Below are 17,252 nucleotides of genomic sequence, written 5' to 3' on the forward strand. Positions count from 1 at the left end.
GGGCCGAGTCCCATGGCGGGGAGGAGGAGCAGGAGCAGCCGCGGCGGGGATTGGGGCCCGCCGGCACCGCCCGGCCGGCCTGGGGGAGGAGGCGGCGGGAGGAGGAGCGGCGGCAGGGACCGCAGCGAGCTGGCGGGGCTCGGCGCGGCGGTCCCTGAAGATGGCGGCGGCGGAGCCGGGCGCTGCTCCGGGCGGCGGGGGCTGCGCGCCAGCGGGCGGCGGCTCTGTGCCCGTCCTCTTCTGCTTTTCGGTTTTCGCGCGGCCCTCCAGTGTGCCCCACGGCGCTGGCTACGAGCTGCTGATCCAGAAGTTCCTCAGCCTGTACGGGGACCAGATAGACATGCACCGCAAGTTCGTGGTGCAGCTCTTCGCCGAGGAGTGGAGCCAGTACATCGACCTGCCGAAGGGCTTCCTGGTCAACGAGCGCTGCAAGGTGCGCCTGGTCCCGCTGCAGATCCAGGTGAGACCCGGCGGCGCGGCAGCGCCGGCCGCCACAGGTGCGTGTGAGGGCGGGCAGCCCCGCCCGTCCCGCCGCGGCAGCTCCGGGCCCCTTCCGGGAGAAATGGGGGATCCTGGAGCGGGCTGGGACTGTGAGCGCAGCCCCCACAGCCCGCGCTGACTGGCTTCCCCGTGGAAACTTTTGTTTTCCTAAGGCGGGGAGGCAGGTGCGCTTTGCGCCACACGCGTGTGGTAACCGGGCTTTGCGTTCAGAGAGCCAGAACTTACTTGGCGTCATGAATGGGAAAACAAGTCAGGTCGCTGAAGTAATCGATGCTCTCTGTTAAATCAGGCGGCTGGTGCTACCCGGCCTTAACCGGAGATAATGCTGCAAGGTGGAAACTCAAAGGGTGCCGGTGACGTGTGCTCTGCCAGAACTCGGCACCTTGGATTGTAGTTCGTCCGGACCTCTGTACCCCTCTCTGCCTCTAAAAGCCCTTTTCGACATACAGGTTTATAGCTGTGTAGTTCTGTAGCCACAAACGAGGAAGCCAGACTGCCAGATAGACGCAGTTACAGATGTTCTCCTATGAAGATACCTTTATGCCCACTAGAGATTGGTGCAAGCTGTGCTGTAATACTTCCATTCAGAACACATTGCTTCTTCCTTTCTCCAGTATCCAAGAATTCAACTTAAAAAAAACTCAACAAACCAAAACAAATCCCAGTAATAAACCCCACATCATTGTTGTTTTCATTCAGAACATTCTTTTTAAATTTATAATTAAGAAGTTTTAGTTTGTCTAGCTGACATTTCTAAGAAGTTGGAAAAGTGGTATCATAAAAGCTGAAACATTGCTTGTCTTCTCTTAATGTTTTCAGAAATGGCTAATAAATGCTGTTTGTAAACTCTGCTTAATCATAGTGTCTTGTACCCATAAACTCTCAAGGTGGCCTGTTTGCATCAAGGATGCCTTTGGAATCTTTTTTTTTTTTTTCCCTTAAGTCTATGGATGGAAAGAATGGTTGAGAAGACCAAACTAGTTTAATAACTTATTTTATTATTTATTATTAACTCTCATACACTCATCATATTCAGTTTAAAACTTTTCTGTTTCTGTGTTGTAAACAGAATTTACGGGGACCCAATCAGAAAAACTGGAAAGGGACAGTGTTTCCAACTTGCAAGAAGAGTTGATATGGGTGCTAATTAAAGCAAGGGTTTTAAAAACAGAGTTTGTGTAATCTGGGCATGTAACAGTGTTGCAGGTCAAAATTTTGGTTCTTATTTGTGCATGCATAACACTACTCTGCAAAGACTCTCTTGCAGATGCCTTCTGCACTGAAACTGTAAATGCAGCCCAAGCATTTGTAGCAGAGCATATCTCTTGGAATAAAGGTCAGTATTAAGACAAGGAAGGATACATCATTCCCAGGGTGCAAATGTGCTAAACAGCTTTGGCTGCAGGGATTCAGGATGAACTAGTATTTTATGCATTATTTCCTGTTTGGTTGCCTGCCTATACCAGTACTGTTACAGTTCTGTGACAGTTGCAGCTGCTGATATGAATAGGATGGTATTTGTGGGTTATTCCTTGATATGTTTCAGCAGCTGTGAATGAGCTGAAGACATCTCAAGTGAGACATTACAATGATGTCAGTCAGCTTGCCTTAAGCCAGAGACAGGTGCTCAGAGATCACTTGTTTGAGGAATATTTGGTATGATACAGACACAGCTGTGCTTTTTAAGACCTTTAGGACTTAGTGATGGGAATATTATACTTTCTGTATATTCATTCAGGCATTGCCACTTATATTATATGCCCTTTTTTCCCTTCACTCCCTCCTTCCTTTTCTCCCTTCCTCCCTCCCTCCCTGATATTTTATCTGCAGTTACACACAACATTGATTTGTTAACTCTGTGTGTGGCATAGTCAGTTGAATCACTGTTTTGGATGTATGTTTCAAGAGGGACAACTTTTGCTTGCTGCTGTGATTAGACTTGCATATTTAGGAAGATATTTTTGGTTTAAAATTAGAATTCACAGATGCTAGCATCTGTACCCCTAGACAATAATTTCAGTGTTTTTATATGCATGTTTCTTGAAGTACATGTATGCATTTAGTTGGAGGTAGCATTTTAACCTTTAGGGCAGCTAGTGCCCATAAGCTCTGGAATGGTATCCTTCCGTTTTGATTCCTGTGCAAACCTGTCATAGAAGGATGCCTTTTGATACAATAGCTCACAAAATGTCAGCACTAAATGATGTTTGACTGGGCTGTTTCAATTTCCTGTCCCTGCAGCTGAGGGGGCCAGTAATCCCATGGAGAAATTGCCATATGCTGCCCTTGGAAAGCCACTCCATGAACTGAGTTCAAGGCTTGATCTTTACTGGGACATTTGCTCCCCAGTTGTTTTATGCCTTTGTACCATCCTCATATATGTACATTTGTTTATTTTGGGTGTCCTGACATGAAACAGCCATTTAAGGTTTTGATGGCCCCACAGTGTTAGGCAGGCTGGTGGGGTGCACTACACTGTGATGTTCTGCCTGGCTGCCACTCCTCAACTCAAATCGCTTCAACCACAGACTTGCAGTGAAGAGGGACATTTCCTCAGGCCTTTCCCAACTGGAGGGACTGAGTACTAGCTGAAAGGAGTCATCTGCTTTTCATAAATTTTAAGTCTTTTAGAAGTCTTTTAACAAATAATATTTATACTTTGGGTGAGAGAATGCAGGACCACTTTAATCTCCTCTAAATACTGTTAAGTAGTGCTACAAAAATGATTTTGTCCTGCTGTAATATTGTAGCTGCCTTTGGAGGAGAGAAGTAAGGAAAAAGACCTTGGTGTTATCCAAAGAAAAGACAGCTATATGCACATTACAGCTGTGTTATAGAGGAGTTCAGGCAGCTTTCAAATATATAACCAAGAGAGGCTATTTCACAGTTGCTGTCGTAACTTCAAGGTGACTTCTCCTCAGCAGTACTTGTGCTCTATGTTTACAAACTGGTAAACCTTAAGATACTGAATCTAAAAGGGTAAAATTATTGCTGACATCATTGCATAAACTATTTCAGTATGGGTTTTTTGAGACAGGTTGATGTCTCAGGTGCGTCTTTCTTGAGAAAAGCTGCTTGCAGAATGATAGTCAAGTGTTGCTGAATGATAAGGTAAATAAAATGTAACAACTTATACACAGATTTTCACTCTTATTGCACATATCTGATATTGCTCAGATAGTTTGGAACTATAACTAACATCAACTCAGGAACCCAAGTCCATTTTCCGAAGATCAGGAAAAATCAAAGCATAAATTGCAGGGGAGTTATTTGGGGTTTTTAGGGTGATATATTAGTACATTCCTAAATAAATGAGTTTTTTGAAAAGCAGCATGTGGAACCTTAAAAAAGGAAAAAAAAAAAAAGGCTGAAAATATTGAAAGAGGATTTTTTTTCCTCAAATCCAGACTCCTTCTTTGTGTATCTTTACTGTGCAGCAAGCATATTAGTAATTTTAAATTTTGCTGAAGACTTTTGTACTACATTAGTTATATGAACTTCAAGTGCTTTTTAAACTGAATCTGTCCTTTGAAAATGCTGAATTGCATGTAAAAGGCTGCACATTGGCTTAGCATAAGATAAATATTTATGTTTCTAAATTGAAACACTTGTAACCTATTTTTCTCCTGAAATACATTAAACTATCTTATTCAATCTTTTTTGCTTTGAAAGATAGGCAGCAAAGTACAACTGAATCTTACAGATTTCCTTTTAGAAATACAAGAGAAGAAAATATGGTAGCTTCTTTTTGTTGTTGTCTTTTTTTATGCCATTCTTGAAATACCGAGGCTGCAACATCCTCTGGTCTGCCCTTTTAGTGGGTAACCTTGGTGTGAGATTTATGAGGTGACTAGTGATGTCAAATGGGATTATTTCTTTGCTTCCAGGTTCTTGTTCATTAGAAATACTGTGAGGAAATTTCATTTTGTATGTATCATGATTTCCTGGAGCTTGAGCAGGGAAAGTACAGATAAAAAGCCAGTATATGTGAATATTTTTGTAAAACTGAACCTGTAATTACAGGACTTCATCACAATCACCTTTTGTCTGATTAATAATAATCAGCAAAGATGAAATAGATGTGAAAAATCACCTCTCCTTTCCCACCTAGGTCTTTTCTAGAGGAGGATTTAAAGCTGTATGTAACTCGTGACAGCATACCTTTAAATCCTGGTCTGGACAAGGTCCTAGAGATGACTTCTTTAGCTGGGTAAAAGAGCTGCATCAGGTTACGTGGCCATTTGATGTACCTATTCTGGTTGTGCTGTAGATAACCTTCAGTTAGAGGACAGAAAATCCTAACTAAGAGAAATGAAGCGCAACAAATGGAAATGCTTATATACTATTGAGAGGAACCTCAGGTCATTTGGATTTTGATTTTCTTTTTTACTTTTCTTTTGAGTTCAAGTTGTTTAATGTTATTGTGGCTGAGTAAATGTTATATTCAGGGTAGATTCAGGCAGGTACTGTATGATTGCAGTGGCTCACAATCCTTGCCCAGCCTGCCTCTTTCCACAGTGAAATCAAACAGGTGTTGATGTGCCAGCCCAGGACTTGATGTTTAGGTGTAGTTTTGCCCTCACCCCAGCTCTTTGGGCTGCAGCACTGGGGAGGTCTGGGTCATTTTCACTGTCAGGAGATGGGAAGTGGAGGTGTCACATGACCCTGACACAGCATCATTGTAGAAGAGGAGGATGGCATTGAAAGCAAGTGAGCAGTAGGATTTACGTAGCACACTGAGGAACCAGTAAACTAAACCTTTTCTTTATACATGGCAAGTACTTACATGAATTTACTTATGGACTGTGTTAGCTGCTATTTATGAAACTTAATTTCAAGCTGCTTTCTGCTGCTCTCTGTCCTTTCTACATCTGCTCTTCCAGGCACCATCAGCAAGTGTTGACTCTTTGATCTTAGCATCTATTTTTTCCAGTTTCCTCTTGTTCTGACACAATTCAGACTGCAAGTTAATCAGAAATAAAATGAAGATCAATATATGAAGTATTTGTGTTAGATTTTGTAAAAGCTTTTATTTAGCAAATATATAGTTGGCACAACTTTATTTTAGAGTGCTGCTGGTGTGAATCTGAATACATAAATTAAATCATATGAAACGAACCTGACAATAAAGAAAAGCAGATATAGTGCTTTTGCTACAGGTGCCTGTGATTTTTGACATGAACATATGAGATTCAGTGGAAGTCTGTAAGGATACTCCCTGGCCGGAAAGACAGTCAGTTTTCTTCTGCAGTTCACTGTCAAATCAGAATAAAGAGTTGTGCTCTGTAAGACAGCTTCCAAATCCACTGTTTTTAATTATTCCATTGTCCTTGTCCTTGACAAAACTTAGGGCAAATACTGTTTTTGCAGAAGATTCCAGGCTGGAAGGAACTGCAAGCTTCTGAGGAAGCAGAATTCAGGTATTTCAGGACAAGTTGGAGAAACAGGGTATAATACGATGCACTTCAAAATGGAAGTAGCAATGTAGAAATAATCAGCTACACAAATAAAAGATGAAGGAGAGTTTAAGGGATGATTTTTAAGTTCAAAATGCACCTTAGGGGTCTAAGTATCATCAATTATGAAATGAGAAAATAGTGTACTGGAAAGTACAAAATAAACAGGGCCTGAAAGGGCTGTGAATTGGCTGATATTTGAGGCCCTGCTAGTGCAGTGAAGTAGTATGGGCAGAGAAACACTACTGTGATAGTAGTATTGAGTGCCTCATTCCAGACTGCAATTTAAAAACTACCCCAGGGAGGACCATGAAAATAATTTGAGTTGTAGGAAGAAATACTAAAAGCATTAGATATATTTTAGAATAAGGAAGGGGAGGGGAAGGCCTAAAGGAAGGCGAGGTCTGAGTCTTGAGGTCTGATAATAGGCTTTTCACGTGGTTATCCATGTGAAGGACGATGGTAATGCTCTCGTGTTTCAAATTCACTGTGGACGTAACTAGAAATAACTCTTAAATGGCAGCAAAGGAGCTGTGAATGAGAAAACACTGAAAGATAAAGGTAATAGAGATGTGGGATGAGTTTTATAGGAGGTCTATTGCTGATGGGTCAGACCATGTAGTTATCTGTGAAGAATATTTATGTTTGTTTGATCCTTCTGTGGGGCAGACTATGCAGCTTTTTGAAAACCTTCCTACTCTATTCACATTTGTTCATCTGCTAAGGATGGTAGTGCCATCTGCTGCGTTGGCAGAGGAAGGTGTACACTAAGGCAGTAGATTAACTTCACATAAACCATTCTACAGTCCATGATGGTTTGTGGTAGTTCAAAAAGATCTTAAAAAATTACAGGATCACAGAATCAATTTGACTGTAAAAGACCTCTGAGATTGAGCTCAGCCTATGACTGAACACTGCCATGTCAACTAGGTCATGGCACCTTCACCATCTTCAGCGACTCCACCACCTACCTGTGCACCCCATTCTAATATCTAGTCACTCCTTCTGTGAAGAAATCCTTCCTAATGTCCAACCTAAACCTCCCCTGGTACAGCTTTTAAAGTGATGGAAAGATTTATAGGAGAAAATAAGTCTTTGTTTGTCATATAAATGCCAAGACAAAATAACACATTTTATGAGTAGGAGCCCCACTTATAAATATTGTCTTTTCCAATTATTCTATTTTTATTGCTGAATGGTGGGAAAGTTAAATGTCATGATTGACTTCTGTGATGGTCGTAAGTGCCAGAGTTGAAATGGGTCATAGTAGGTGCTCCCTGTGGTGTTGAATTGTACGTTAGTACTGCCTGCCAACTGCTTTTTGCATTGGTCAAGCATGTAGATGGATGGTATTCAAGAGCAAGGCGGTTATTTAATTTTATGTTCAATCTTTCTTGGTCCCAGGCCTCATTCATTACCTGGTACAGAGTTGCAGAAGTGTTATTTGGGAAAAATATCTTGAGGCTGCCTTCCCTAACCGCTTGGTCAAATCAGCTGCTGCGTTGCTGAATGCTGAAAATCTCCAAGGATGGAGATCTCACAACTGTGGTAACCTTTTTCAGTGCAGCTGTATCTTCCTGGTGAAAAAGATTTCCCTAATGCTTGTTGTGATGCTCTTCTGTCTTCTGTGGTATCAGTGGACCCAGTGTTACGTCATCTGCACTCTGGTTGTTACTGCATTTGCCTCTGTAACTGCATGTATTAATAGGGTTGGTGTTTGGCTCACAAGGACTGGAGGAACCATGTTTGTGAATGTTTGCTGCTTTAATAGTAGTAGTGTAATGAATCTGAGCGTTGAGGGAATTTAGCATTTACAATTGTTCTCATACAAATAATTTTCCCAACAGTCTGAACAGGCCATTGCATATGTTTAAGCATGGCCATTATTGTAGTTTTTCAGCCTTGGGAATTGAGATCAACAGCATTTTACTCAGGAGAGATGTGGTGAATCAATTAAAATTTTGGAATGAATGTTCATGGATTCCCAATTCCTTTGTGGTGAGTTGACCTTGGCTGACCAGCAGATAACCCACCAAGCTGCTCCATCACGAGTCCTCAATAGGACAGAGGGGAGAAAATATGACAAGAAGCTTGTGCATCAAGGTAAGGACAGGGAGGGATCACTTGCCAGTTGTCATCATAGACAAAACAGACTTGGGGAAATTAGTTTAATATAGTGCTGATCAATAATAGACTAGAATAATCAGAAATAAGAGCGAATGTAAAAACAACTCTTCCCCATCTCTCCCTTCTTCCCAGGTTTAGCTCTACTTCCAACTTCTCTACCTCCTGCCTTCAAGCAGCACAGAGGGAGGGGGAATGGGGTTTATGGTCTGTTCATGAAACTTCACCTCTGCACTCATCCTTCTCACACTCTTCCCCTGCTCCATCATGGGGTCCCTCCCATGTGACATAGTATGTCATGAACTTCCCAAATGTGCGTCCTTCCCCCAGGTTGCTGTCCTTCACAAACATGCTCCAGCATGGGCTCCTTTCCACAGAGTCCGAGGTCCTGCTAGGAGCCTGCTTCAGCATGGGCTCTCCAGAGTCACAGCCTTCTGTAAGGTACATCACAGGCCTTCTTCAAGGTTCTGCTGTGGAGTCCTCCAGGGGCTGCAGGTGGATCTCTGCTCCATTGTGGATGGACCCCCATGGGCTGTGGGAGCACAGCTGCCTCACCATGGGCTGCACCAGGGGCTGCAGGGGAATCTCTGCTCCAGCACCTGGGGCACCTCCCACCCCTCCTTCTGCACTGACCTTGCTGTCTGCAGAGCTGTTTCTCACACATATTCTCACTCCCCTCTCACAGCTGCTGTTGCACAGTGGGTTTTTTTACCCTTTCTTAAATATGTTAGCATAGAGTTGTCACCAGCATCACTGATGCAGCAGATCTGCCTTGGATTCAGCTGGCATTAGTGCTCTCTCAACACTAGGCTGTTTCTGGCATCTTCTCATGAAAGCCACCCCTACAGCCTCCCCTTACTACCAAAACCGTGTCATCTGAACCCAATACATCTGCACTCTTCAGAAATACATTCTTTTACAGATTTTGTAATTTTGTTTCAGTTTAAAACATTACAACCTCAGTTTGCAGAAAATGAAGTGTATATAATTAATGTGTACTTCCCAGAAGCTCGCTATTTAGTTCAGTTTATCTGTCTGCTGAAAAACTCCTGAATGGATGTAATTTCTTTTGAGTTGCCTTACAACTAAATGATAGTATGTAGCTATTTTCTTTCCCTGTAGCTTCTACTTTGTTTCTATAGGTAGTGCAAGTAACTTACTTATACAAATACAAAGCACTCTAAGTGTAAGAAAATGAAATATTTGATTTATTTTTCTTATCCCCTCCCTTCTACCCCAGTTGGTAGCCTGTATGAGGGAAACTCTAGGAGATTACTTTTTCTTCATTAAAATGTATTCAGTTCAGTTTCTAATATTTACAGGCTTCTCTGCTTTCATTCTAGCCTTTGGACTTACATCAGACTTATGCTGAAACATGTCATAGACAAATCAAATTGACTACACAATGGAAGTATTGAAAATATATGTACATATGAAATTTGGAAACAAGTAGAAGTCTGAATATTTTTTTTAACTTTAATTTATCCTGAGTCTATATAATTTCCAAGAACTGTGGATTTAAAAATTAATTTGAAGAATGTAATTTTGCTTTTGTTACTTTTTCTTTTTTTTTGCTGTACTTTAGGCAGTATTTTCCTCTGCCCCCTTCAAAGTTCAGAAATTTCCATGTATGTTTATGTTGACTTGTGCTTCCCACCTAATAAAATCTTGATTATGTATTGATGACTATACCATACTGTTCAGTATCAGCTATTCGTTTGAATTTAGAAACATACTAAAATCGGGCTTGAAAAAATTTTCTCCTATTTTGACTCAAAACAACACAAATCCATTATCTGGCAGAGGTATGGCAGACTGTCATTCTGCTGCATTTCTGAAAGGTGTCCACCGCCATGGAAAACATTACCTTTATTTCTTTTTTCAGATTACTACTTTGGGCAACCTGACACCCTCAAGCACTGTTTTTTTCTGTTGTGACATGCAAGAACGGTTCCGGCCTGCCATCAAATACTTTGGTGATATCATCAGTGTGGGCCAACGACTGGTATGTTTGCTTTTTTTTTTTTCGCTTGTACTGAGTTTTGATCACTCATTGTAAACTATTATTTTATAAACAGTCTAAAAATTACTTAGTCTAAGGTAATAACAATGCCTTTGTTATTATTGTTCTTTAATAATTTTTTTTCTTTTTTTTTTCTTTATATTTTCTTCTCTGTCCCCTTGCAGCTCCAAGGTGCACGGCTCTTGGGAATTCCGGTTATTGTCACTGAACAGTATCCCAAAGGTCTTGGCAGCACTGTGCAAGAAATTGATTTAACAGGAGCTAAACTTGTGCTTCCCAAGACAAAATTTTCGATGGTGTTGCCAGAAGTTGAAGCAGCATTAGCAGAGATCCCTGGAGTCCGCAGTATTGTCCTCTTTGGAGTAGAAGTAGGTGCCTCGCTGTTCTTATATTGGTTTATGGTAACATCTGTTGGCCCTCAAAGGGGGCATTGCTTTCTGTAGTTAAAAAATCAACTCAATTAATATTACTTTGAGCTCAGATATCCTCTACAAAATAAATTATTTTTGTGTTGTCTTTAATATTACCTCATAATAAAATTTGAAATGAGATACTTATAAACTACAGGCACCTGTCTCAATCTTAGCTGGCATTTAAAATGCATATTGAGTTCCCTAGTAATGCCAGGGGTAGAAAAATACGTATTTGAACTCTAATTAATTATGTAATTATGTAATTTGGGATTGTGTTACTTTCATTTTATAATAATGGTTTGTTGGTGGCTTTTTTGCCTTTGATTTCTCCCCTGTAGACTCATGTCTGCATCCAGCAAACAGCATTGGAATTAATTGGCAGAGGTCTGGAAGTTCATATTGTAGCTGATGCCACCTCCTCAAGAAGTATGATGGACAGAATGTTTGCTCTTGAGGTAAGTTTCTTAGTCAAGGCTTTCTTCACTTTGGGTTTGTATGTTAAGTTCCCTGCTTATTGTAAGCTAACAAGGAATTTCTAAGGACAAAGCAGTGGATAAATGTAGATTTTAGAAGAGGTGAGTGCTCTGATTCTTAAAATAGCATTGAAGATGGAGAAGAATTACTGCCTTTTTTTTCTCCTTGTGATTTAATATGCATAACCCACTTTGGGATATTTGGAATTTAGAAGTGATTGTTTCATACGATATAGGTTACTCTGTATAAACATTAGCATTTTAGCATATCCCTTTATGCAGTGTTATCTCTCTAGCAGAGTAAAAGTGCTATAAAGCTTTTGGCTTTGTTGCTCCAAAGAACAGGTGTTGAATTTATTTATTCAGGTGTGGAAATTCTTGAAATGCAATGAAATGTAGTAAGTGATCCTGTTCAAAGCTCCTTGTTCTATGTCTGTCCCTCCTTCTGCTTTACCTCATCAGTGCAAATTAAAGCTTAATCTCAAGACCCTGATTATAGTAAAGGTTCCCCTCCCCCTGCTTTTAAGAGCTTAGTCAAATTAATGTTGAGAAAGTGGAGATAAAAGTAACGAGGATTTAAAAGCACATACAACTATGTGGTAACAAATTCATGCAAATGATTTTTTGATGGTGTACTCTTAACTTGCCTACAGGCATCACTGTTGGAAATCAAAACCTGATACATACATTAAGTATTGCAATTTTTGCTTCGGGCTCTAACAATTATTTGGAAATAGAAACTAATAATAACCACAGCATGTTATACTTTTTCATAGATTTTGAGAGGACTTAATTTCTTAAAGGGTAAAGAGAAATCCCCAGCATATAGTGATTGATGAAACCCATGACTTTGATTAAGTGGAAACCTAATGTCAACTGTCACATAGAGCATAGGGACACACACAGAGTACAGGAGTGACTGAAGTCATGGACTTCCCAAATCAATGTGGTGCAGCAGCAGTAGGAGACAAAACAAATATAGAAAACCTGAAATCTGTCTGCCTTATTGTGTTTTTGTACATTTATCACTTACACAGTGTCTGTAAGCATAGAAGTTGGGCCAATGTAATAGAGGTTAAAACAGTGACTAGCTAGCTTTGCTTTACTTTCTAGTTAAAAAGGTATTGATCTTAAAAGTGTGATTGCATACAAAGGCTGTAAATTTTTCTGGTTTTGGTAACTTTTTAGTATGCCTTTGCAATGCTTTCTCAGTAAGCAAAAGAAAGTGTTTTGCTGTGGTCCATTATGTCATCGTAATATGACTCAGCAAACACTTGCTGCCCTGCAGTGTTGAGCCAGCAGTAACACCTTCTCTGCTGCACATGGCAGCACATACCAACATTGTCCTCTTTTTGTGTTACAGAGCCTCGATTAAAAATGCTACTGAGGGATGTGGGCTAGAGCAAGCAAGACATGGGCATGCTTGGGAGGAGGAGAAAGGGATGTGTATTGGACATGTCCTTAATCCTGATTGACTGTGGCATTACATTTCTTAGTGAAGCGGGCAGCATACCAAAGTGTTGGGTAATCCTGCTTTGGTTTCACCATAGAGCTCACAGTCCCTAGTCACATTCTTTTAATGAGTGAGTCTAACACTGTCTCTTGTGCAAACTTGTGCAAACTGGTGAGCTGAGACGACTTTTATTGATCAGGGTTCCTGGACCCTTTTCCTTACCTTTCTGGGAAGATGTGTGTAATATTTACCTTTTCACAGTAACACAGCCCTTCTCTATTCAGACTGACCTTTCAAGAATAATAAAGAGTGATGTTGCAGTGATAACAACTAGCTTCCTCAGTAACCTCAAGTAACTCCCATCTGGTCCCACCTGCGCCTTCAGTTCTCCACAGTTCCCATCACATAGGATGTGTTTTGATTGTGCTGGTGATGAATATGCAAATATCTGAGAGGGTGTACTAGGAAGTACAATTTGACTTAACAGATATCAAAAGCTTTTGTGTCTGCCTGGATAACAGACTCCACTTCTGTTGTGTGCTTAAAAATGACAGCAGACAACAGCTTGTAGTTAAAAAAATCCCCAGAAACCAAAAAAATCTCAAAATTTTCATTGATGAAAAACCTCAGCCCAACAGTTCAAGGTTATGACTGTTCTGAATCTCTGCCCTGTGTGGTGAAGATGCCTTATGCCCGTGCTTGGTCTTGGATTGGGACAGTTTAGTCTGCTCCTGCTGGATTTCTTTTCTCTTCTTCATCTTTTCTACTTGTTTCTGCAGTGTGGATGCAATATACTGTTGATACTTTCCTTCTTGTCAAAAACAGCATTCTAAAAAAACTTGTAATTTCCTTGGAAATCATCCAATATACTTAGCAAACGCATCTCTTAATTTCTGCTAATCTGAAATCTATAAAAATTATATGTAGTCCTAGAAAAGGTATAAGCCAATGCCAGCCTCTTTGACATGTTATGGTATGTTTTGCTTTTAAAAAGATGATGTTCTCTCTTTTCAATCAACATTTCACAAATGGCAGTGATTTTTTAAGAGTCTGGGGTTTTTTCTCATCCATACTAGTGAAAACCAAAACCTCTGTATTCTTGGAGAAGCTTATCTTGAAAATATTGCCATGATATTTCATTTTAATCTTCCTATTTTTCTTCTTCTTTGTATGTGTGTGAGGTTTAACAAATATGGTTGTATGGACTAGGAGAGCTGAGGAAGGTAGCTGCTTTGTTTCATCTTAAGAATATTGCAAGGCTTGTTGCTATTACAGCAGGCAGGAAGCATTGACTTCAGTAAATCTAGCCTTGTTAGTTTGTTTTTATTTAGGCGGTAGTTACATATACTTTACTGGCTGGTCCCTTAAAATTAATAACTTTCCCCCATCAGTTGCTTTATAATTGAACAGCTAGAAAGTCTGGAGCTTCTCTTTGCTTTAGTGGTTACAGTTGAAACCAATATGTGCATATCTCTATTCTATGCCATTTGCCCATTTGCTCATTCAGGATCCCATTAGATTTGGTGGAGCATGCAGCTGAGTAGATGATGATGTAGGGAAAGCTGACTCTATGAAGAATTTTACTGCCAAAGCATCTGTATGATGGCTGGGAAGATGATGGGGGGGTATGGGTTGGTCAGCTTTTGCTGAAGATAACTTTGCTATGTAAGCAACAACCACAGTTTTAAAAGTCCAGTAACTTAACAATAAGTCCTGTGCCTTGGCCTATGTGAAGTCCAAGCCCTGTTGAGTTGCATACTTAGAAGGTCTAGCAGACCTCTTTTGGTTTTGCTTTCTCTGCAGCTATGCATTTTATCCTGTAGCCTGTGAGAACTAACTCTGGAATTACTGCCTGTAATGAATTCATACGTCATTTAAAAAGAGCTGCTGTTGTGCCAGTATGATTTATAATGTCTGTAGAAGAGATTTTCCTTCTGTCTCCAGAGATTATTGCTACTAGTGTGCTCTGTAGTCCAACAGCTGGTATGTAACAAGGACCGAAGAAGAAATTTTTATAATTTCTAGCTCTTGCTTTTAGGTTGGACCCTGCTATTTTGTTTTTCCCCAGGCCCTTCAAATCTGCATGAGAGTGAAGAAAGCTGTTCTCTGGGTCATACAAGGGGAAGGGGTTGTTTTTAAGATGTGTGGGGCTGCTGCCTGTTAAATCTGACTTGGGGAAAGAATCCTGTTCAAGGAGAAAGCCGTATTTGTAATCCAGGGCAGCCTTTTGCCATAAGAAAGGCTAAACCCAGTCAATTTTCACCTTAGCTTTATAAATGTTACCACTAAGAAATGCTGGAAAGGAATTGGCAGTGCTTTTGTTAATAGAAGATGTTTTTAACAATGCTATCTATGTCTTTTTTTACAAAATACACTCATTCACATTTGCAAATATCTTACATTATTTCCTCTCTGCTCTTTTCTTTTTCAGCGTCTTGCACGTACTGGAATTATAGTTACTACTAGTGAAGCAATATTGCTGCAGCTGGTAGCTGATAAAGAACATCCAAAATTCAAAGAAATCCAAAATCTCATTAAGGCAAGTGCCCCTGAGTCAGGGCTCCTTTCTAAAGTTTAAAGTAGGCATGGAGGAAGTAGATCTCACTGTCCTCTTTACAGGGGAAGGAAAGCTATAAGCGCACATGTACACCTTCTTTTGCTCTAAGTTTGGTAGGAGTGTAAAACTTAAAATTTACATACTTGTGCTTGCCTTAGCAAAATTGTCGGGTTATATGTCTGGGTGCCAGTGTGTTCTCTTTAGTTACAGCTGTCAGAGGTTTGGGGTACCGTAGGACCCTTTTGTAGTCAAACTTCTTTCTTTATTTAAAAAAAAATAAATTAACAGAGGTGCCTGCTAGTCCATACTATACACTGATTGTGATTGTGTCAAAAACCCCCATATTTCTGTGACACCTCTTGATTGTGTGCTTTGCAAGTGTTCTGTAATGTCCTGTTTTACTTTTGTATTAATAGAAGATAATTACATATTGGATAAATGTGATGTGGTACGCTTTAATGTTCTATGTAAATGAAGTATTTTATTAGGGCATAAATTAAGACTGAGTAAGATATATGAACTACATGTGCGCTTCTGTTCTCTAGGATAAAATTTAAGCACTTTGCTTCATAGACAAGACACATAAATTAGGCAGAGCTGATGTTTGATTGCCCTAGGTAGCTGAAGTCTGCATCATGACTTTTGACTATACTGAAATTGACTGTCCAAGGCTGTACTTCACTTAGGTGTATACAAACAGAACACTGTCATGTAATGAGTTCTCTGTAAACAGCTGGTGTAAACTCCTTCAGAACTTGCAGGTATTACCAAAGCTTTAAATTGGAAATGCTAAGGATGTTTAAGAAAGAAAACTTTTCAGGTTCAAGTGCTAAATCTACTAATAAGTTTAGGTATATTTTGCGTTGTTTTACCCCCAGTTTAATTAGATTGAATAATTCTATCCAATTTACTCAAGAGGGCTCTGAAAGAAGGCTCAGCTTCTCTGGGTTTTTGCGCATTTTTTTGTGGGCTGTAGTTGGGTGGAGTTTGAAAAGAATCTGGCCCCAAACCATTCTTCAGGAAAATAGCATAATTAGCATAATGATATATATTTTTTCTATCTAGAACTAATCTTTTAACATGTGATTGTTCATAAAGGCACTTCCTTCATGTTCTAGGGGATTAAACAATGTTGTATAAAGTTTACAGTGTGCCTGAGACATTTATTTTTTTAAAAGAGTGCTAGAAGATATCGTAATAAACACTGATCTTTTTGGTAGAAAAGCTGTTAAAGTACATGTATTGTTTTAAATTCCTTATTCTCCCCACAAGATGGCTCTAAAAGAATTGTTTCATAAATAAAAATTGTTTCAATTGTTTCATATAACCTTTATATGTTCAAAACAAATAAAGAGTTAACATTTGCTGTCTCTCTTTTGCTTCTGATATTTATTGAAGAGCAAATCCTGAAAGCTGTGTTTGCCGTGGACCTTGTTCTAGTTTGTACAGCTGTGGAAGTTCTATGGATGTCATGGGAATTTTGTGTAAAGATCAAGGATGGATAATGTTGAATGATTTTTGTCTTCTGCATCTAGTTACAATGTTATTTAACACTCCAGAATATGAGGAATGAACATTATGCTTCAAGCTGGAGGCTGGGATGCAAGTTGTGTTAAGAACCATTGTGCTATATCACTGACCTACTTTAAAACTTCTTTTCTGGTATATTAATCGTGTTTCTTAGCAATATAAAGTTCACTTATATAAATCAACAGCTGTGCACAAAGATACTATAAATTTCTTACGAAATAATGGGCTTATTGGCTTCTTACCTTTATGTGTTGATGGTATCAAGAGACAGTAGTTGAAGGGAAAAAATGTAACATTTTTTTACACAGTTATTTTTGGAACAATATCAATTGCCTCAGTAACAAATGCATGGATTTTTAAGAGGCAATGACATTGGTTACTAAAATTTTACCATTTTCATAAAATGTAAGCTGAAAGACAGAGGTCACATCTTCTTTCACGTTCCTCTTTTGCCACAAAGGGAGTCATTGGGTAGCAAGATGGCACTAGGGAAGAAGCTACAAAATATTCTCCATAATGATTCTACTTTTATTTTTTCTCCTTTCATTTGCACAGCCCTCTGTGTCACACTAGATTTTTGTCAAGGTCCTTAATTTGTGGGGGTTTTTCCCATAAGCTTAACTAATAAGAATTCAGAAATACCCAGTGTTATCTTATAAAACTGAACTCTTAGATGTGAATTAGGGGCAAAATAAATTCTTCTTTTGTTAGATGGGTGCATT

At 39.7% G+C, this 17,252-nt stretch overlaps 1 protein-coding gene across 1 annotated transcript; it reads left to right on the forward strand.

The window, feature by feature from the left end:
• The first annotated feature begins 128 nt into the window (after positions 1 to 128).
• On the forward strand, positions 129 to 16,370 carry ISOC1 (isochorismatase domain containing 1). Its single transcript, XM_048292180.1, has 5 exons — positions 129 to 460; positions 9,967 to 10,086; positions 10,269 to 10,472; positions 10,856 to 10,972; positions 14,875 to 16,370. Exons 1-5 carry the CDS (start codon positions 161 to 163, stop codon positions 15,019 to 15,021), a joined length of 888 nt encoding a protein of 295 aa, XP_048148137.1. The 5' UTR covers positions 129 to 160; the 3' UTR covers positions 15,022 to 16,370.
• The last annotated feature ends 882 nt before the right edge of the window (positions 16,371 to 17,252 follow it).

Source organism: Corvus hawaiiensis, chromosome Z, assembly GCF_020740725.1.
Source record: "Corvus hawaiiensis isolate bCorHaw1 chromosome Z, bCorHaw1.pri.cur, whole genome shotgun sequence".
Taxonomy (NCBI): domain Eukaryota; kingdom Metazoa; phylum Chordata; class Aves; order Passeriformes; family Corvidae; genus Corvus; species Corvus hawaiiensis.

Bases quoted from the DNA above. Each gene is read 5' to 3' on its own strand.
- ISOC1 (XM_048292180.1), top strand. From the start codon at position 161: ATGGCGGCGGCGGAGCCGGGCGCTGCTCCGGGCGGCGGGGGCTGCGCG. The intron at 461-9,966 runs GTGAGACCCGGC...TTCTTTTTTCAG, and splicing joins TGGTCCCGCTGCAGATCCAG to ATTACTACTTTGGGCAACCT. The intron at 10,087-10,268 runs GTATGTTTGCTT...GTCCCCTTGCAG, and splicing joins TCAGTGTGGGCCAACGACTG to CTCCAAGGTGCACGGCTCTT.